This window comes from Astatotilapia calliptera, chromosome 19, assembly GCF_964374335.1.
Source record: "Astatotilapia calliptera chromosome 19, fAstCal68.1, whole genome shotgun sequence".
NCBI classification, from domain to species: Eukaryota; Metazoa; Chordata; class Actinopteri; order Cichliformes; family Cichlidae; genus Astatotilapia; species Astatotilapia calliptera.
This window is the reverse complement of record NC_137440.1, coordinates 6,911,826-6,930,421: the sequence shown is the minus strand read 5'-3', so window position 1 is coordinate 6,930,421 and position 18,596 is coordinate 6,911,826. Positions and strand designations below refer to the sequence as shown.

The window sequence follows — 18,596 nt, the reverse complement described above, 5'->3', positions numbered from 1 at the left end:
TAGAGAGGCGTTAAAGTAGGATTTGGTGGAAGAGGAAATCCTAAAATTGAGTGCTTTGCAAGGGCAAAAGAATTGCTCAGTAATAAGTTACATAATAGCTTATTTTGTGAGTGCCGGTACATTTTTCTTTGTGTACAGGCTGTGATCAGCTGACCTGTGCTGCTTCTTTGATGGTGGTGGCAACCCCCAATCCTACTCAAGTAAATAAAAGTGAAGTAAAGTGTTTGGAAAAATGTACTTCTAAAAGTACTTTTTGTTGCACCATGTTCATTCATTCATGAGCTGCTGTAGCATGAGTCAAATGGATAAACTGCACGTCAGCACCTCAGCATGCAGTCGAGTTCTATAGTCTTACTAATGACCTACTAATTTCATTCACATGTGTTGCAGCAGGGACACATAGAAACGTTTCAGGACACTGGCCCTCGAAGACACCTGGGATGTAACCTAACATTGACCATGAACACCACAGAGCCTGTTTAGCCTTCACTAAACTGTATAAAACTCCTTAGAGCTAGCTAGATGTTAGCCGCACTACAACTTTATTTACATCTGTCCATGAACACATCACAGGACAAAGTGTAAGCCACTCTGGGATGTCATATTTATTTATGTATTTATTTATTTTTGGTAAAAAAAATAATAAAAATTTTGCACTGTAGTTCAGGACAAGCTAAGATCACGCTGTATGTAGGCTTTAGGGGTTTCCCATCTACCAGGTTTCTATTGAAATTGTTTTATAAAAGTGAAACATGTATGGAGTAAACTATAAAACAACAGCATGTCTGCGTCAGAAATTTGTGGTTGTGACATGCGAAGAAAAGCAGAAAGAAAAAAAAATCCAAAATGAAGACACAACAAAAGTGTCAGACCTTCCCCTTTGTGGTTGTTGAAGCACATAAAGGAATTCTTTATTTTATATTGGTGTAAAACAGAAGTGGGCAGATTGTAGCTGAATAGGAATCCCCCATTATCAGCTGTCAAGTAAACCTAAGTGGACTTTGACTATCATCAGGAGAATGAGGAAGTGAAGCGAATTTCAATGACTGACCCAAAGCAGAAGAGCAATGTTTAATTAGCTGTCTGTGAGATTCATATAAACCCCTCTGACATTTAGCATCAGGGATATATCTCGTCCAAGCACGACATCTGAGATGTGATTTTCTTGAAAGGAAGCCGATAAAACGGTGAATGGTATTTTTAACAGCCATCACATGATAATGACCTTTGCTCTCACTTTATGAGTTATGAACATGAGTGGGACAAACTGCAGACATGTGAGGTGATCAAAATAAACAAAAGGACATGTTGGTAACAAAGATGAAATCCACAAGTCGTGGTGATTACTCAGTTTCTTTTTCTTTGCAGAAATTTGGATATTGTTTGCACTAAATTTAGATCTGACAGCTTTTTTATGATGCGACAACACACTCCACTCAGCAAACATGAACGGTAGAAAAGACAGTAGTTGTTCCAGTCTTTTGACAGATATCAGCAAGTGATGAAATGATGCCTGAAAGTGTGTTCCTGAATCAGTGTTATACACGTGAAAACAAATGCATGAGCTCATTGGGGACAGAAAAACAGATTAGCTCATCTTACTGCTGTCCAGTGGATGGGGGATAAGTCCAGTGGACATTTCAGTGAACAGTTCCTGAATGACATTCAAAGCTCTTCTTTGGATGTTGCAAAACAGGCAGACTGGTCATGGTTTGTTGTAACAAAGTGCCTGAACATTATATTTAAAATAGGTTCTTTGCGAAGTTATGTGTTATGTGTAGACACAATGCACCTCCATTCCTTGAGTAAGGAGCATTTTTTATAGTCAGCTGATGCATAGGTCAGTGAAAGCAGCAAAACAAATAAAATGGTTTTTCAGAAAATGGTCATGAACTCGACTGAAAACAAGTGGAAAAAAACCCGAAGAAAGAAAGAAACACCCTGGAGGACTTTTGCTCAAGACACTTTTAAAAAGTTACAAGAAAGTCTAGCTCTGTTGAAGCGATATATAAAGAGATTAAGGGTGGCTAAATAGTGTTGTACATTATATAAATGTCCAAAATTAATTATGATCTTGTTCAGCTAGAGATATGCTCTTGGAGATTATCTCAGATTTTCTCCACCTGTGAGAAAACATGATCTGAGAGGACTTTAAAAAGGACATTTTGAGATGCTGTGAAAGTTTTACTTTGGTGTATTTTGGCCATGGCCACAAAACTCAGCTTTTACCTTTCAGGGTTCTAGGAAATGGTTTTATCCTTCACAGTGAAAGCTTAAAATGTTTGGTGACTAATGAGAAGAGCCTGTGGAGTTTTTTTGTTCTACTGCCCAGCTGTCAACTGTTCAGGAATCATAATCTGAGTGACCCATTTGTGGATGCCTGTGGTGATAATACCCCTGAAGTTGAGTCTTCTGGAATGCACAAGGAGTTACGGTCATTCACGATTAAAAATGCTCTGCTGTAAATGATCTGATGGTTCTTAGGTCTGCTTCACTCTCTGTTTAAAGGCATTTTAGAGTTTTGTTTCCTCAGTTCCCACCAGATTGCTGCTGTAAATAAACCTCTTAACTGCTCACTGCAGGCAAAATCCAGATGTTCCAGCATTCCTATCATTTGATGCCTGTGCCCTGTTATTGTGCAATACACAGCTTATCTTAGGTAAAACTTCACAAAACATGGCAAGAAGAACTATCTAACAAGATAGATCAACATCTGTCTGTCTGCCTCTCACACAGGCTGCAAACTGCAACCGTTTTAGTTTCTAAAAGAAAATTGCGTATTCCTCTCACAACATAACAGAAAGCTGAAAACCACATAAACTTGTGCGCAGGAGACGGATGTTTTTGTTAATGAGAGCTAATTGCAGCCTCTGTAACAAAAAAGCAAGCTGGAAGCACAGAGTGCAGCCTGTTGACCCTGTATAGCTGAGGCACGCTGAATTGGGATTTACGTAATATCTCACAAAGTTTCCCCCAGCAGTAGAAATGTGAGAGGAGGGCCTTAAATGATCCTGCAATGCTGTGGTTAACTTTAGACTTCATGCAATATGTGCATGGGGCATTTCCACATTCTTTCCCCTTTTTCTCTTTCTTTCGGTTCTGCTAAATGAAAACATGTGCATCTTTTTTTATTTCCCAAATGAGAAAATAAATACATTTAGCAAGAAAAGCAGATGTTTCTCTTGCCAGTTAAAACTGAACTGATGTAAAGTGTGGGAAAAAAACTGAAGTTTCAAAAAAAGGTCGAAACTTAAAGAGATGATCCCTGAAACTAGAATGTTGGTTTGTGCTGTGAAGTTTGTAAGTCATAGGACCACAGCAGATACGGTTTGAGTAAGTACAGGAATTTAAACTGTATGTTCAAAAACTGTACGTGAGTGAAGAGATCATTATAACAGGTTTAACTGTACTACCAAAAAATCTAGTTGTAAAGATACCGTGGTTATTTTTCCATTAATATCCATATTGGAGTGCCTTTTTTGCTATGACATGCAGTATGATTTGATTTTATTTTTGCCCCTTTTTTGTCAGAACCTCACTGTTACAGCGCAAAGGTCTACGTGATGTGATCCTGAAAATATCCAATAAAAATAACAAACTATTGCACAATTATAAACAACTCATACATCTGCAGTTTGGAAAGGACAACACTGTTGAAGTGATTATTCCCAAGTTTAAATATTTTTTTGATGGATTTATGTATCATATGGTGTTGGCATCTGTGGATTGGCAAGGCTTTACTTCTACCCCGAAAAGGGAGGGAGTGTGTAGCTATGGACAGTTTGACTCTCTGTTGGTTTGCAGTCTAGGGTCCACATTTTTCAAGATATCTGTGTGATGTGTGAATTCTGTGTGAATTCTGTGTGATGATAGATACCAATGGCAGCTCGAGCTGATTTAATTTTTGTTAAAATTGGGTCAAGGGTACAACAAAAGTTAAAAATCAGTAAAAAACTTTGCATTACCCAGAACTTCACAACAGTAAACTAGACCTTGGGAGGTTTGCTAAGCAAGTAGCTATCTTCGTAAAATCCTGGAAACTATTCTCACATTGTTAGTGACATACAGAACAGAACTAGGGGTGGCTGTGGCTCAGGCGGTAGAGCAGATCAGCTACTGATCGGAAGGTCGGTGGTTTGATCCTTGGCTTCCCCAGTCTGCATGTCAAGTATCCTTGGGCAAGATACTAACCCCAAATTGACCTCCGATGAGTTCATGTGTGAATGCAGGTTAGTTTGCACTTGTGTATAGAAGTGCTTGTACGAGTGGGTGTGAATGATGTTGTATAGAGCGCTTTGAGTACTCCGGGAGAGTAGAAAAGCGCTATATAAGATTCATACCATGTACCGGAACTTGTTGTTAATAGTATGAGGGAGGTTGTCTGATGTCATCTTTATGGGGGAAGAAGTTAAGACTCTCACTGCAGTATTAGCCAGATAGTTTTAAAGCATGTAGAAAAAGCAAAAGCCAGCGCTGTTGGAGCTTTGAATTCTTCAAATTCTAAAGAATTTAATAAATGTGTTATATTTTCCAGAGTCAAAAAGTTACATTGTTTCTCATGGACTTAAGTATTTAGATGACCCCCGTGTCTCAGAAAGTCACAGTTAATACACTCAACTACTCAACAGCCTACAAAAAATACTTGGTGTTTGTATTTGGTGGTGGGGGGTTCAGGTAAACTGGACTTTCAATGGAATTAATATAAATTGGTTAACTAATGAATTAAAATAAATATAAATAGTATTAATAAATATGGAATTAATAAGCATTTTGATGTTGTTCTCCACTTGCAGTAAGAAGCACCTGGTTGCTGTTCTGTACTTCAGGGGGCTCATTAGGGGCCACGAACACCAGCTGATCCTCCGGCGACTCACAGCACTGAAGAGGGAAGGGAACATTGCCAGTAGTGACAGAAACCAAGTGTTATTTAGTAATATGCAGGTTACGGTCAACACAAACTGCCTGTCCAACTTCCCTTACTCCTGCTTCAGCTTTCTGATGCCAGACAACTAGGAAAACACTGCAGGTGTAACACCACAGAGTGTAATGAAGTGTGTCACCTGTGGATTGGTATTGGTGACCTGTCCAAAGCCTTATATACTTTGCACTACTGATATTTGTTATGTCACGTGTTTGTTTGTTTGTTTTTGTTTGGGGGGTGCTTGTTTGTTTGTTTGTTTCTTGTTTATTTATGTGATAAGATACAAATAACTCGGACCAAAATGAATGTATCACTCAGACTGAACTAATTTCTCGTCAGTAAAGCAAACATGATTTGAGAGATATTTGTTAGTTCACTGTTCACTGAGTTAAAAATCTATTTCTACTGATAGGGTTAAATTAAAGCTCACTCAATGATCTTTTCTAGAGTGTAGCAACAGGTGATTATAATGTGAACTTATGTTTGTACTTTGCTTCTTGCTGGTCATGTGAGCAGTGTACTGTGTTTATACTGTTCATACTTGATGTGTTATATATAATGACAGTGTAAACTAGGAGATCGAAACTAAATTGTGTTTAATTTATGTGCATGTGTGTAAAACATTCTTCAGGATAATATGAAGCTAACAAAAGACGTGTTTGCCGCAGTGCGAATCTATATAAGTATATAAAAAGTATATGTATTTAAGACTTAAAGATAAATATTTGCTGGCCATGTGAGATTTGTGTTTTCCAGTAACTGGCACGTGCAGTTTTTTTGCTTAATGTTCACCAAAGAACCTGAATTTGTTTTCAACAAATTTTACAAAAAAATGAAATGAACACTACACGTGCATAAGAAATAAATTAACTTACCAATCAATCAATACTCAATATTATGTCAAGCATTCAATTCAATTTTATTTATACAGCGCCAAATCACAACAGTCGCCTCAAGGTGCTTTATATTGTAAGGTAGACCCTTCAATAATACATACAGAAAAAAACCCAACAATCATATGACCCCGTATGAGCAAGCACTTTGCTGACAGTGGAAAGGAAAAACTCCCTTTTAACAGGAAGAAACCTCCAGCAGAGCCAGGCTCAGGGAGGGGCGGACATCTGCCGCAACCAGTTGGGGTGACAGGAGGAGGACAGGACAAAAGACATGCTGTGGAAGAGAGCCAGAGATTAAGAAGAAGTATGATTCAGTGCAGAGAGGCCTGTTAACACATAGTGAGCAAGAAGGGTGACTAAAGAAGAAATATAAGAAGTATAATAAAATCGGTTCTAACAAAGCAAATAACTAAATCCTGCACGTTTTTTACCGCACTACATCTTTTTCAAAGAAAACAAAATGAATATGTAAAAAATGCATTCTTATTCCCTCAAAGTTTCATGAAACTTATGCAAGCTACAGATTTTGCATAGATGCATAGACTCCGTTAGAGGTTGGATGGCTGATAACTTTCTTCAACTCTATGAGGAGAAAACTGAAGTCCTTGTCTGTGCTCCTGAAACATTTGTATCTAGGGTTATGGAAAATTTAAGTCCTCTTGCTACATTTGCCAAACCTTCTGTCAGGAATCTTGGCGTAACTTTTGACTCAGCCCTGACTTTGGATGCTCATGTTGAATCTCTGTTTAACTCCTGTTTTTATCACTTGAGAAACATTTCTAAGCTGAGTCACAGTGTCTCACGCTTAGAACTGGAAATTGTCATAGATGCATTTGTTTGATCTCGTTTGGACTATTGTAATCCTTTCTTCACTTGTATATGCAAGGCCTCCTCGTCCTCCTGTTTGTTTTACAGAACACCGCTGCAAGGCTTCTGACCGAGTCTCCCAAGTACTCGCAAGTCACACCCCTGCTAATCCAGCTGCATTGCTTCTTGTTACTTTATATTTTGTTTCCAGCGAGTCTTTTAATTTCTGAAAGTGGTCTTGCACATCACTTTTACCCCCTTCTGTGGGCCTTTAAAAGTTTTTCTGTGGATATTGTCTGCTTTTTCACTCATTTTCAGTCCCGTCATTGTATCTGACTATTTTCAGATGAATGTATTTTTAATACTGACCTATGAATCATTCAAGCATGATGAACCTGTGTTAATTGTATATTTAGGAACATTGTTACTACCGGCCTGTCATATAAACATGATATGTGCCAATTTGTGTAGCTGAACACAAAATGCAGAAGTTTACACATTTTGCACCAACAAAAATGGTTTCTCATGTCCTTAAAAAAAATTGAGGAAACTGGGCAAGCGGAGGACAAAACAGGCTTAAAAAAAACAATCTACAACAAATAATTGTTATCTGAAAGTCATGTCCCTAAGAAATAAGAGAAAATCCAGCAAAGACCTGACACAGGACCTGAGCGATTAATCTGACACTTTAGTTGATCCATCTACTGTTTGCTGAAGCTTCATGAGAGCCAACATCCAAAGATGAACTTTGAATGTCATTCAAGAAACCTGGACAACTATTTCTGAAGATTGCTTAGAGAAACGACAAACAAGCTGCCTAAGAGAGTTCAGGCTGTGTTGAAGAATAAAGGTGGTCATACCAAATATTGACTTTCAAGTTTGTTAGTATTGCACAAAGTCTGTTTCCATGTATGTTTGTACTTTCAGGAAACCACTTCACCTTCTTCCTGTTTGCTAGCAAAACATAATGAATTGAGGAGTGTACAATGTTATCCCTCTCCCACACCGATCACTACTTGGCAACTATTGTAATCTATGACTTCCAGCATCCACCACTTAATGATCGTACTGTAAACAAAAAAACAAACAAACCTATAAATACATTCATGGACAATTTGCTTCTATTACAGGCAGGTCAGTCTTTTTTTGTCAAAGCACAATAAATCATCCAATGCTGTCTCATTATTGCTTATTTATGGAAGCAATAGGATGTTAATATTAATATCATGCCCTCATTTCCCAATGTACACTGCTCAAAAGGCTACAGAGTACATACATGTAAAATCACTCGCCTTGAACAGAAACTTTCACTTGACTGAGTCCTTTAATGCAAAGATTTTTTCCTTGTACTTCCATATTTTTGCCTCTCACTTTTAAAAAAGTAATCACATTGGAGCTGTTTGTACAATTTCTCTGAGGGTTCCCAGGATGTTTCTTCAAAATACTTAAATCAACACTTTTTTCATTCAAAATGTGATTAGCAGCCAATATAAATATAATGAGTCACATGAAAAAGAAGAAAAGAAAAGATATAAATTGTCAAGCACAGTGGGGGTGGGCTGAGAACTTGGGCTGTCTGTTTGACAGCTAAAGCTTGGCTGAAAAAGAAAATGATCAGGTTAGCGCACTGGCCCAGAAAAGTCCAGAGCTCATACTCAGAGAAATGCACAAGTGGGGCCTTAGGAATGCTGTGCACAGAGAAATAAAGAAATGTAATGACTAATGTAGTTTGCGTTTGCAGGCATTTTTTCTTCTTCTTTAAGTGGTGCTAAAACTAAGCTATCATGCAAATATGCCAATGACAAGTTCTTTTCCTTCCCAGTTACATGGCTAGGAATGTGAAACCAGGGTCAAGTCACGAGTCATTTATTGTCCCACTCTTTAATAAAAGGCTTAACCTCCTAAGACCCAGAAATTATCTTTTGCTTTCTGTCTGGGATTTGACTCTGGGCCATTTCTTAATTTATCTATATGAATCCTGCTGCACGATCAAGGAGGCATCATGGGCTTTCTAATGATGCCACATTTGTGGGGGATGTGCTAACAGAGCACATGAACTTTCTTTCTTTTTAAAAATGGTGGAAATTGCAGCATCCATATTATTAAGGCTACAAAGGAGGTTAAGTGATATCTTTTTTGTTGCTATTGCGGTTCTATTGCTTAAACTCAAATTCATTTTTTCAGTAAAAACGAACCTTTCAAATTAAGCCATAAAAAGTTGATTCTGTTCATCTGGACGTTGCGTTTTCAGTGGAAGAGACGTTTCATCACAGGGCCTTCTTTAATGTGGGCTGACTGCAGGTTTCCCCAACCTTATTAGCTGTAACCTGCACAATGACTTGAACAATGGGCTGTGAGGTGAGTTTCTTGATCAAGGAACTGACCTCACAGCCCATTGTTCGTCGGTGGTGATAGTTTCAGTCATTGTGCAAATGTACTGTTTATAAGGTTGGGGAAACCTGCAGTCAGCCCACATTAAAGAGGTCACTTGGATGAGTGACGAAACATCTCTTCCACTGAAAACTCAACGTCCAGATGAACAGAAACAACTTTTTGGGATTTTCTTACCTGGATGATTGAGCATGCATCAAGACCTTTCAAACACAAACAGACACCAGTTATGAGTTTGATTTCTCTATACTGTTTTTCTTTTATCCTGTCAGTTTATGTAATTAATAACATATATGCTAAATGTGCACTAAACTCTATGTCTCTTGTCTTTATCAATTCAATTTCAACCATACAGAATTTTTTTTTAGGATGAAACATGAAAGCAGGGCACCGTTGACCACAACTGCCAAATTTCTGGTCCTCTGAATACATCAAACAGAAAACATGCAAACTGGATCTTAAAGGAAGATCTGAATTTACTGGTTCCTAGTTAAAGTTAGTTCAGTAAGTTGAGGGAGAGTCTTCAAAATTAGGCAGTCCATCAAAGTATAAATTGATCTAAACGATCTGATACAGCGAATAGTGACAACTTTCTTAAACAGAATGCAACAAGGCCACCATGGAAAGATGGTTCACTTCCTGAATGGCAGTTCAGCAACCAAATCCCACAACTTCAGAGTTATAGCTTACACAATACTTTGTATCCATAATGGACTTTGGATGGCGTCATTTTGCCTTTGCACAGGTTCCTCAAAAGCTGGTATGTCCTCCCCATGAACTTTCGCCTTCTTCCTCTAATGTCTGGCCTTCCTCCACATCAACGTTTGTTCCACTACCACAGCTCTAAGTAAACTATCTCACAGCCACCATATCATTCTGTGATCAACAAGACCTGATGCCCATTTCAAGAGATAGAAGATAAAACATTGGCTCTTGACGGAGGCAGTTGCACTTTCTCCCTCTCCCTTATCTTTCCTGCTTGGCTTCTCATGTCTTTTGTATAGGCTCACTTATTCTCTAACCCTAAGAGAGTCTCCCAGACTTAAAGAAGAATTATGGATTTGATCAACTGGTCCCATGATGAAACTGACACCCTCCTGGGCTTGGGAGAGCCCGTTTGTCCTGCAGAGACGTGGGCTGCCAGATACTCGATGGTCGGTTGCGTCGTGTGTCTGGCGACACTCTCGATGGAGGACACTGAACGAGATCTGCCGATTTGGAACTACGATAACAGAGTTCTGGCTGATTGGAGCTGGCTCGGAACCGGCTTATCGAAGAACAAGAAGCAGCTACAGCTGTTCAAAATCCCACAAGGCTGGCCGACATGATATACATTGGGAGGGCTGTGAGTACTCAAGACTGTGTTTATTGAACGCAATATGGATAAGATCTTGAAGAACAACAGGAATTAAGAGACCTGGTGACCAGTGATTAATATTAGACCAACTGTAAAACTGGAAGCAGTTTGTTCGCACTAACCAAAACAACTGCCATCTTCATCTCATGCGGCCCCCCTGGCGCCAGCTGGATGCTCAAGGCAAAAGCTGATGGGAATAACAAAATTCTCCCTTAGAAAACAAAACTGTGTTGTGAGTCTTCCCCCTCATTCAAGGCCACCCACGTCAACCGAAGATTGTTGACTTTTGCCTAACCGAGTGAAGGGACACTTTCTCTCATCTGAACATGGAACACACACACATACGCATGTACACTGACACAGACCTACCCCCCCCCCCCCCCCCCCCCCAAACGCCTTCGAAGCTTAGTCTTCTATGTTGTGAGATGTGATGGTTCATGTTCATGTTCTCAAACTGATCTCCCTGTTGGAGCTCAGTCTGGGGGGAGTTCTTTTTTCTCCTCGTCTTTCCTCATTTTGTGCATTTTCCATTGTTTCGGTTTGGGTCGTTGCTTGTGCGATCGACTGGCCGGTGCCTGACTTGTCTCCCCAATGTGATGTTTGTGTATTGTATGTACGGTTGGCAAGGTATCATCTATCTTAATTGCCCCTTGAGGATAAATAAAGTCTCTCTGACTGATAAATCTCAGGACGTTAATCCAAACACAGATTTCTATTACCCAAATTAAACTTAGTGAAAAATGTTTTAACCTCTAACAATCTGGCAAATCAGGAGTTAATACACGGGCTGCTTTCTTACTAAGCTTATTAAATGTTCTGCATATGCAGTGAATTACGCTTTTTTGCTCCGAGCATCGTGGGGGAATTGTGAAATCATTTTCTGGGAAGGAACGAATTTCAATAGTTGGATCAAGTAGAGTAGCAGAGAGAAACATTGTGAAACTTCACGTGTGGAGGCATGTTAAATTGAGTTAATAACTCTAAGCAAGGTTTTAAAGTAAATCTTTTGCTGTCTCTGCTTTGTCTTAAGACTTGGTTTATTTTGCTTTGACACATTTAAAAACTGAAAGTGAGACAGAGAATAAATATATGCGAATTTACAAGTCTCCAGACTTTCATATAATGAGCTTGTAGGATCTAGTAAAAGGATCTAGCAAAGAAAATGATAAACTACAGACTAAACAACAAAACACAGGAAGTTCTAATCAGTGACCATGAAAAGGGGGAAAAAATAGTTTAGTTGTCTAGTTTTGCAAAGACTTACAGGAATAAACAAAAACATGCAAAGAAAAAAACAAACCTATAATACGTATATTATTCGCCAAATGTTAAACCAAACTACAGCAGCTTAAATAAGTTGTTTAAACCAAATTTAAAAGCTGGATGTGCAAAAAGCTACTGACTGAGCCATCAGCTGACAGCTGCCAATGAGATGAACTTATCTGTGTGGATAAGTTGTTTAATCATGGAGGCCATTTGGTTCAGTTACTATGTTTGCAGTCATTTTTAAGTAACCTATAATAAATAAGATATAATGGACAGATATCAGACAAATCACAACATTTATTACATCCACAGGGAGTTTTCAGATGCCATCCGGATGTTATTCACATCCTTTAATGTTTGATCATCAGTGTAACAAGATCAAAAGCCTCCCTCCTAACTTCCTGCTGTGGAGCAAACGCAGAGAGAATCGAAAGACAACGACTGCAAGATAAGATCCCTAAATACATGGTCTTGACTTGATTTTGTTGCGTCTCTGTGTGTATATGCACAGACATTCTCACGATATGCGTAGACAGATCGTTTGGATTCTTTTAAGTGAGGACCCGAATGCAGACCACAGAAGATGAAAACGGGAAGTAACTAAAAGGGCGCCATTTATTAAGGCAGAAACAACAAACTAGGAGAAACATAAATAATAAACTAAACAGAAGATCACCTGAACTGGGAAAACTAAGCATAATAAAACTAAACCCGGATAATTAGAGAGACCTGGAAAGCAAAGCTAAACATACTGAACGTGGAAAACTCGTGACTGTCAAAATAAAACAGGAAACCTAGATAGACGTGGACTGGAAATGACGGACAGACAAAGAACACGTACACTTTAAAAACATACAGAGGGGAAAAGGGGACCGGACAAGAGACATGGACACAACAAAGCACTAACAGAACATGATGGTGGGAGAAACACACATGACAGAAGGAATGTGTCACATGTAAACAAGAGGAGAGGACAGGAGACAAAGACATTACTGGAACACATGAAGGGTGAGGGAGACACAAGGGGAATCTTATAAACAATGAACTACAACAGGGCAACCTATGCCAAACAGAATGAGCTTAAGACAGCTAAATGAACTTAAACATAAATCCTAAACCATCAAAATATATTCAACTCAAAGCACTGGGTCGGAACTAGAGCTGGGCGATATAAGATTTTTTCATATCACGATATGTTTTTTTCATTTATATCACGATATAAGCCAAATAACTATATTTGTAAGATTTAAATGTGCTGTTGCTCACAAGTAAAATGTGAAATAATCAGCAGCTTGTTTTGATTTAAATATTTATTTCCCATAATAAATCAAATATTGCAAAATAAAATATAAGGCAAATATTGCAAACTACACAAAGGTAGCCGCTAAAGCGTTTAAGTTTCAAAATAGAACAAACAAAACAGACTAAATTGTCAATTCCACTTAGAAACAAAATATTAATTCTAAAAATAAATCTTAGTTTGTTTTACAGAAGAACAGACAAAATTGACTAACTTTTGTCAATATCAAATAAACTGAGAACTAAAATGAAATTCTCAATCTCTCCTTGTTGTATAGCTTAGCTTTTCAAACAGTTTTAACAGTTACTTTAGTCTGACAAAAGCCGAATGACGAATTAGCGCTTCCAGTCAGAGACTGAGTATGCACCGCTTTATTGTATTTCCAGACTTGCTTTCGGCACAATTTACAGTACGCGCTACTCTGTTTTTTGTTAGACTTTAAATAGCCGAAATACCTTCACGCTACAGAACTTCTATGGCTCTTCTGTTCAACAATCTCTCCGGCATTGGAACCATCATCTGTTTTCTCTTCGGTAACCTTTGGTCACTCTCTCGGTTGATTTTTCTCTAGTCGGCACACTCATTTCCTCCATTACCCGGGCGGCACGGCGGCTAGATGCTTCCCAAACAAATACACATGTGCGGCTTGGCACTTGTGCTGTACGTAACAAGTCACGTGACGTGACGCTGCGGCTGTGATTGGTTCGGCTCTGCGCTACTTAATTTGGATTGGCTGTTCTTTTTTTTCTTTTTCTTTTTTTTGTAAGAGGACAAGAGCGGTGAGGCCTATCGCAATCCGATTATTAAGTGATGACGTGACGAATCCTACTTCCGGGCCTAAAGTAGTCTGCATTTAATAAGGCTTTTGTGTTGTTAACATGTTTAATGTTATGTATTTTCTTTTATTTAATCTCAAAAAGCTCCTTAAAAAAAGTCAGCGATCACTGTTGACCTCCCTCGGCTTTTATTACCGCTAATCATTTATTTAAGCTCAGTTTTTAAAACCTTAGGATGTAACTACAGCCCAGCCCATGCAGCAGTATATGAATGACTAACCTCGTATTGTGGATGGATTATCTCAGTTGTTCTCCTGGCTGAAGTTTGGTCCTTTTACAGCATCCTGCCATGCGATTACATTTGTTCCTGACCACTGAGAACACTCACGTTAACTTTTATCGAGTGGAAAAAAAGTTAGCTTGTTTATATTATGCTAACATAGCTGTGTCGCTAGCGGTCACGTAGCACATCATGACCAGCTAGCCAAACTTCAGTAACCCTACAAACGTCACTGCTGTTTAGTTTTCTGTCTTCATTTATGTTGGAAGTGATAAGAAAGCTGTACATTTTAATTTGTTTCCAAAACCCCGCAGTCAAGACATGCTATATTGTATTTAGATGGAAGCTAGCGAGCTAACTTCCTGCTAACTTCTAACTCCGTTAAATGTCATAAATTCCGTTTTCATGGATGCCTGGATGTTAAACTCAGTTGTTACACCTGGTAGATAACGCTGATAATTTTATTAAAGATGAAAGACTTAAGACAGTGTTTTAACTCTCAGTAATGCCACAGTGATCATTTGATATGTGGACCTGCAGCAGAGTTTAGGCCCAGACACGGCTAGTGACGTCAGACTGAACAATCGGATAGTTTAATTTTTCTATCGATAAAAAGTTATTTCGCAATACATATCGTTATCGTTCTATCGCCCAGCTCTAGTCGGAACCCATCTGTCGATATGGACTTTTTTATTCTGACGAGCTTCTGTGATTCAGAAAGACACACTCCCTCCACTACAGAGGTTTAAGGCAAGGCAAGGCAAGGCAAGTTTATTTGTATAGCACAATTCAACAACAAGGTGATTCAAAGTGCTTTACAGAGACATTAGAAACAAGAACAAATAAAAAGCATGATTTAAAATTGATTAAAACAAGCAAATAAACTAACTAACTAATTAACAAACAAACAAACAAACAAACAAGCAACAGTATATAAAATCAAAACAGATAAAATCAGAACAGTAGATAAAATCAGTAGTTAAATGTAAGTTTTGAAATTTAAGCTTAAAGTGTGGATTTGGTGCTTTATTCAAATGCAGCTGAGAACAGGTGAGTCTTCAACCTGGATTTAAATAAACTGAGTGTTTCAGCTGATCTGAGGCTTTCTGGGAGTTTGTTCCAGATATAAGGAGCATAAAAGCTGAATGCAGCTTCTCCGTGTCTGGTTCTGACTCTGGGAACTGATAAAAGACCGGATCCAGATGACCTGAGGGATCTGGATGGTTCATACTGGGTCAGGAGGTCATTGATGTATTTTGGTCCTAAACCATTCAGAGCTTTATAGGCCAGCATCAGAACTTTAAAGTCTATCCTCTGACGGACAGGCAGCCAGTGTAAAGACCTCAGAGCTGGACTGATGTGGTCCACTTTTTTGGTCTTAGTGAGGACTCGAGCAGCAGAGTTCTGAATGAGCTGTAGTTGTCTGACTGATTTTTTAGGTAGACCTGTAAAGATGCTGTTACAGTAATCAAGCCTACTAAAGATGAATGCATGGACTAGTTTTTCCAGGTCCTGTTGAGACATCAGATCTTTTATCCTTGATATATTCTTGAGGTGATAGTAAGCTGACTTTGTTATTGTCTTAATGTGTTTTTCTAAGTTTAGGTCTGCATCCATCACTACACCCAAATTTCTCGCCTGGTTTGTGGTTTTTAGATGTATAGATTGAAGTTCTCTGGTGACCTGTAATCGTTTTTCTTTGGCGCCAAAGACTATTACCTCAGTTTTGTTTTTGTTTAGCTGGAGAAAATTGTGGCACAACCAGTCATTGATTTCCTCAATGCATTTACCAAGAGCCTGTACAGGGCCTCGGTCTCCTGGTGACATTGTGATATATATTTGTGTGTCATCTGCATAGCTGTGATAGTTTATTTTGTTGTTGTTCATAATCTGTGCCAGTGGGAGCATGTAGATGTTAAACAGAAGGGGTCCCAAGATGGAACCTTGGGGAACTCCACATGTGATACTTGTCTGCTCAGATGTGAAGTTACCTATTGATACAAAGTATTTCCTGTTTAAATGCAAATGTAGCACAAACGTTAACAAAATTTCTACATCATATGAGTCAACTACATTCTGCACAACCGCCCTAAACCTGTTTGATAAGCTGCACATTAATCAAACAGCTATGGAATGTATCCTACAAATTTAGGTCACATAAATGTTAGAAACCTGCAATTTCCAAATCTGAGAAATCTGAATTTTAGAAGTGAAATTGCTGGAGGTTTTTTGTAATTTTAGAAAAATTAGAATAGTTTGATTAGCATAAACAGGCCCTAAGTTCAAAGATAGGTGCTATTAACACCCTACTTTGAAAAGCACTGCCTGCTTTGTGGCATCTGCTTCCTCTGTCATTCTATCAATGTAGGTTTTACGCTCTTATTTGCTCTAATGTAGGCTCTTAGCCATATTGTACCATATTAGCACTAACACACACTCATTTCACCAACTATAAAATACACGCATTCAGATCATTGTTCCGCTGTCAGAGTGGCATTGTGAAGCAGTGAACTGGCTTAATAAAGGCTTTCATACAGTGTTACAACAGCACTGGCTTGAAGACTCCTCAGCAGGACCCAAGACTTAACAGTTTATAGTTCAAAGTTTTTATTTCTGGAATTGAGAAACTGAGAAGGCTTGAAAAAACTGGTCAGACAGTCCGAGAGGGCAACTTTGGGAGAGAGGAGAATTAGTCCAGGCCAAGTTATATGTCAAAGATTGCCTAACGGTGCTAAAAAGCTGATGATGATATGATGATATGTCTGGTTTCTGTGGTAAGGTGATTCAAATGACTGGTAAGTATTTGGCCAGAATCTTCCAGATGAAATAGATCAACTTCACAGGTCAGTGGGTATTAAAGGGGTGTGCACTCAGAAGTCATGTAGTAAAGACTGGAAACCAAGAGAACGGGAACGTTAGCGCTTTGTGAACTAGAGCCATGACGAAACCTGATTATTACAGATAACAATCTGGTGGAGACTGGATGTTGATAGTCCAACCTATCAAAACTACTGACCATTGCAAGACCGCGACACAAAGACAGCACTAACAGGTGGATGGAAAATGTAATTGGTAATTTACATGCTGTTATGAGTCCCTTGCCAGTCATGTTGACCATTGACAAGTGTGCATCAGCTAGCAAACCACAGTGTATCTTCCTAATAAAGAACCCATTCAAGTATGTTTCCTTTACATCACCACTATGCCACATCACTTAGTTATGTGTTCCTCATCAAAGGATATTCAACCATAATCCAAAGCAATGGCTTTAAAATAATTTGAACGTGGCAATGGCACAAAAACAACATTTGATTTATAAAACAATAATCCCCACAGAGGTTAAGCAAGTCTTTAACTCATCATCTAGCTATTTGACAAAACAGAACAACACCCCCTCCTCGCCCTCCTGCCCCTGTTAGAGGCTGCTCTGTTTCTGTTGCAGTTGGTGATTGTATTCCTGCCTCTTGGTCTCCTTTCATAGTTTCTTTCTTTGCTGTCCATGCCAGTCTTCTAGATATACCTCTGATCACTAACCACAAACCATTGCTAGCTGCTGCTCACATATAAAAAGACCATAACAGTCAGGGGTATTTTTGTGCCAGTGTTTTCTCCACAATGTCAAGAGCCCTGTCATCCTTTAAATGTGACTCAAGCATCACTAAAACAGGCTTACAGAATGTCTGAAGTCCTGAGAGAAGCACACATAGCATTATGCACATACACATAGCACACAAAACATAGCATTATGCACTTTGTTTTAAAACATCTTGAAGATCACAGCTTATGTTCAGCTGCTTTTTATAGATTTTAGCGCTGCATTTAATGCTATCTACTCTTTTCTTTTTTCCACAAGCTAAAATAATTGGATGTACCCTCCTAATCATTAAACTGTATCATTCTTATTTAAAGTCAATAACACTGTGACCCAGCTGAAAGCAATGAGTACTGGTGCTGCTCAAGGTTGTGTTAGAGCTCCTATATTTTTGCACTTTCTAAAAATGAAGTCTTGGCTAAGCGCATGCAGAACTATTTTTAAACACTCATATGATTGTTCCAAGGTCAAGTCTGCTTCACAAGAAAACGGATATGATGATTTCCAATAAATGACAGTTTGTGGCATTGTGTTAGTTTTGAACGGAAAGAAAACCCGAGAGAAATTTGGAGTATCCGTGGTCACTCTGTTGTACAGGTTCAGCCTGATAAGTAGTTTGGTGTTTACAGTGATAGCAGATTTACTTGGAGTTTTCATGTTGACTGGGTTTGCTCTTTTGAACAACAGATATTACATTTTTTACACAGACTGTGCATATAAAGTAAATAAAATCATGCTTCTTTTTTTTGACTGTAGCACAATGGCATGGTGGTTAATGGTTACCTGACAGCAGGAAGCAGGAAGGGCCTTTTTGTGTGGAGTTTGCACATTCTGAGTACTGCAACTTCCCCTCGCAATACAAACACATGCATTTAGCATGGTTAGTTAGTTGGTGATTAACTTTTGTGTGTTAGCTCTTCGAAAGACGAAGTGGTGATCTGTTAAGGTTTTACCTTGCCTCTCACCATATGCATATCCATAGCTGGGACATGCTCCCTCAGATAAGGATA

General features: G+C 38.7%; 1 protein-coding gene across 2 annotated transcripts in view; it reads left to right on the top strand.

The window, feature by feature from the left end:
* The window catches only part of exoc3l4 (exocyst complex component 3-like 4), a 28,977-nt gene extending 21,176 nt beyond the window's left edge, over positions 1 to 7,801 (top strand). For both annotated transcript variants that reach the window (XM_026152874.2, XM_080294061.1), the window contains one exon: positions 4,794 to 7,801. In XM_026152874.2, coding sequence (XP_026008659.2) covers positions 4,794 to 5,013 — 220 coding nt within the window. In that variant the 3' untranslated portion in view covers positions 5,014 to 7,801. The remainder of the gene's footprint in view (positions 1 to 4,793) is intronic.
* Positions 7,802 to 18,596: the final 10,795 nt, after the last annotated feature.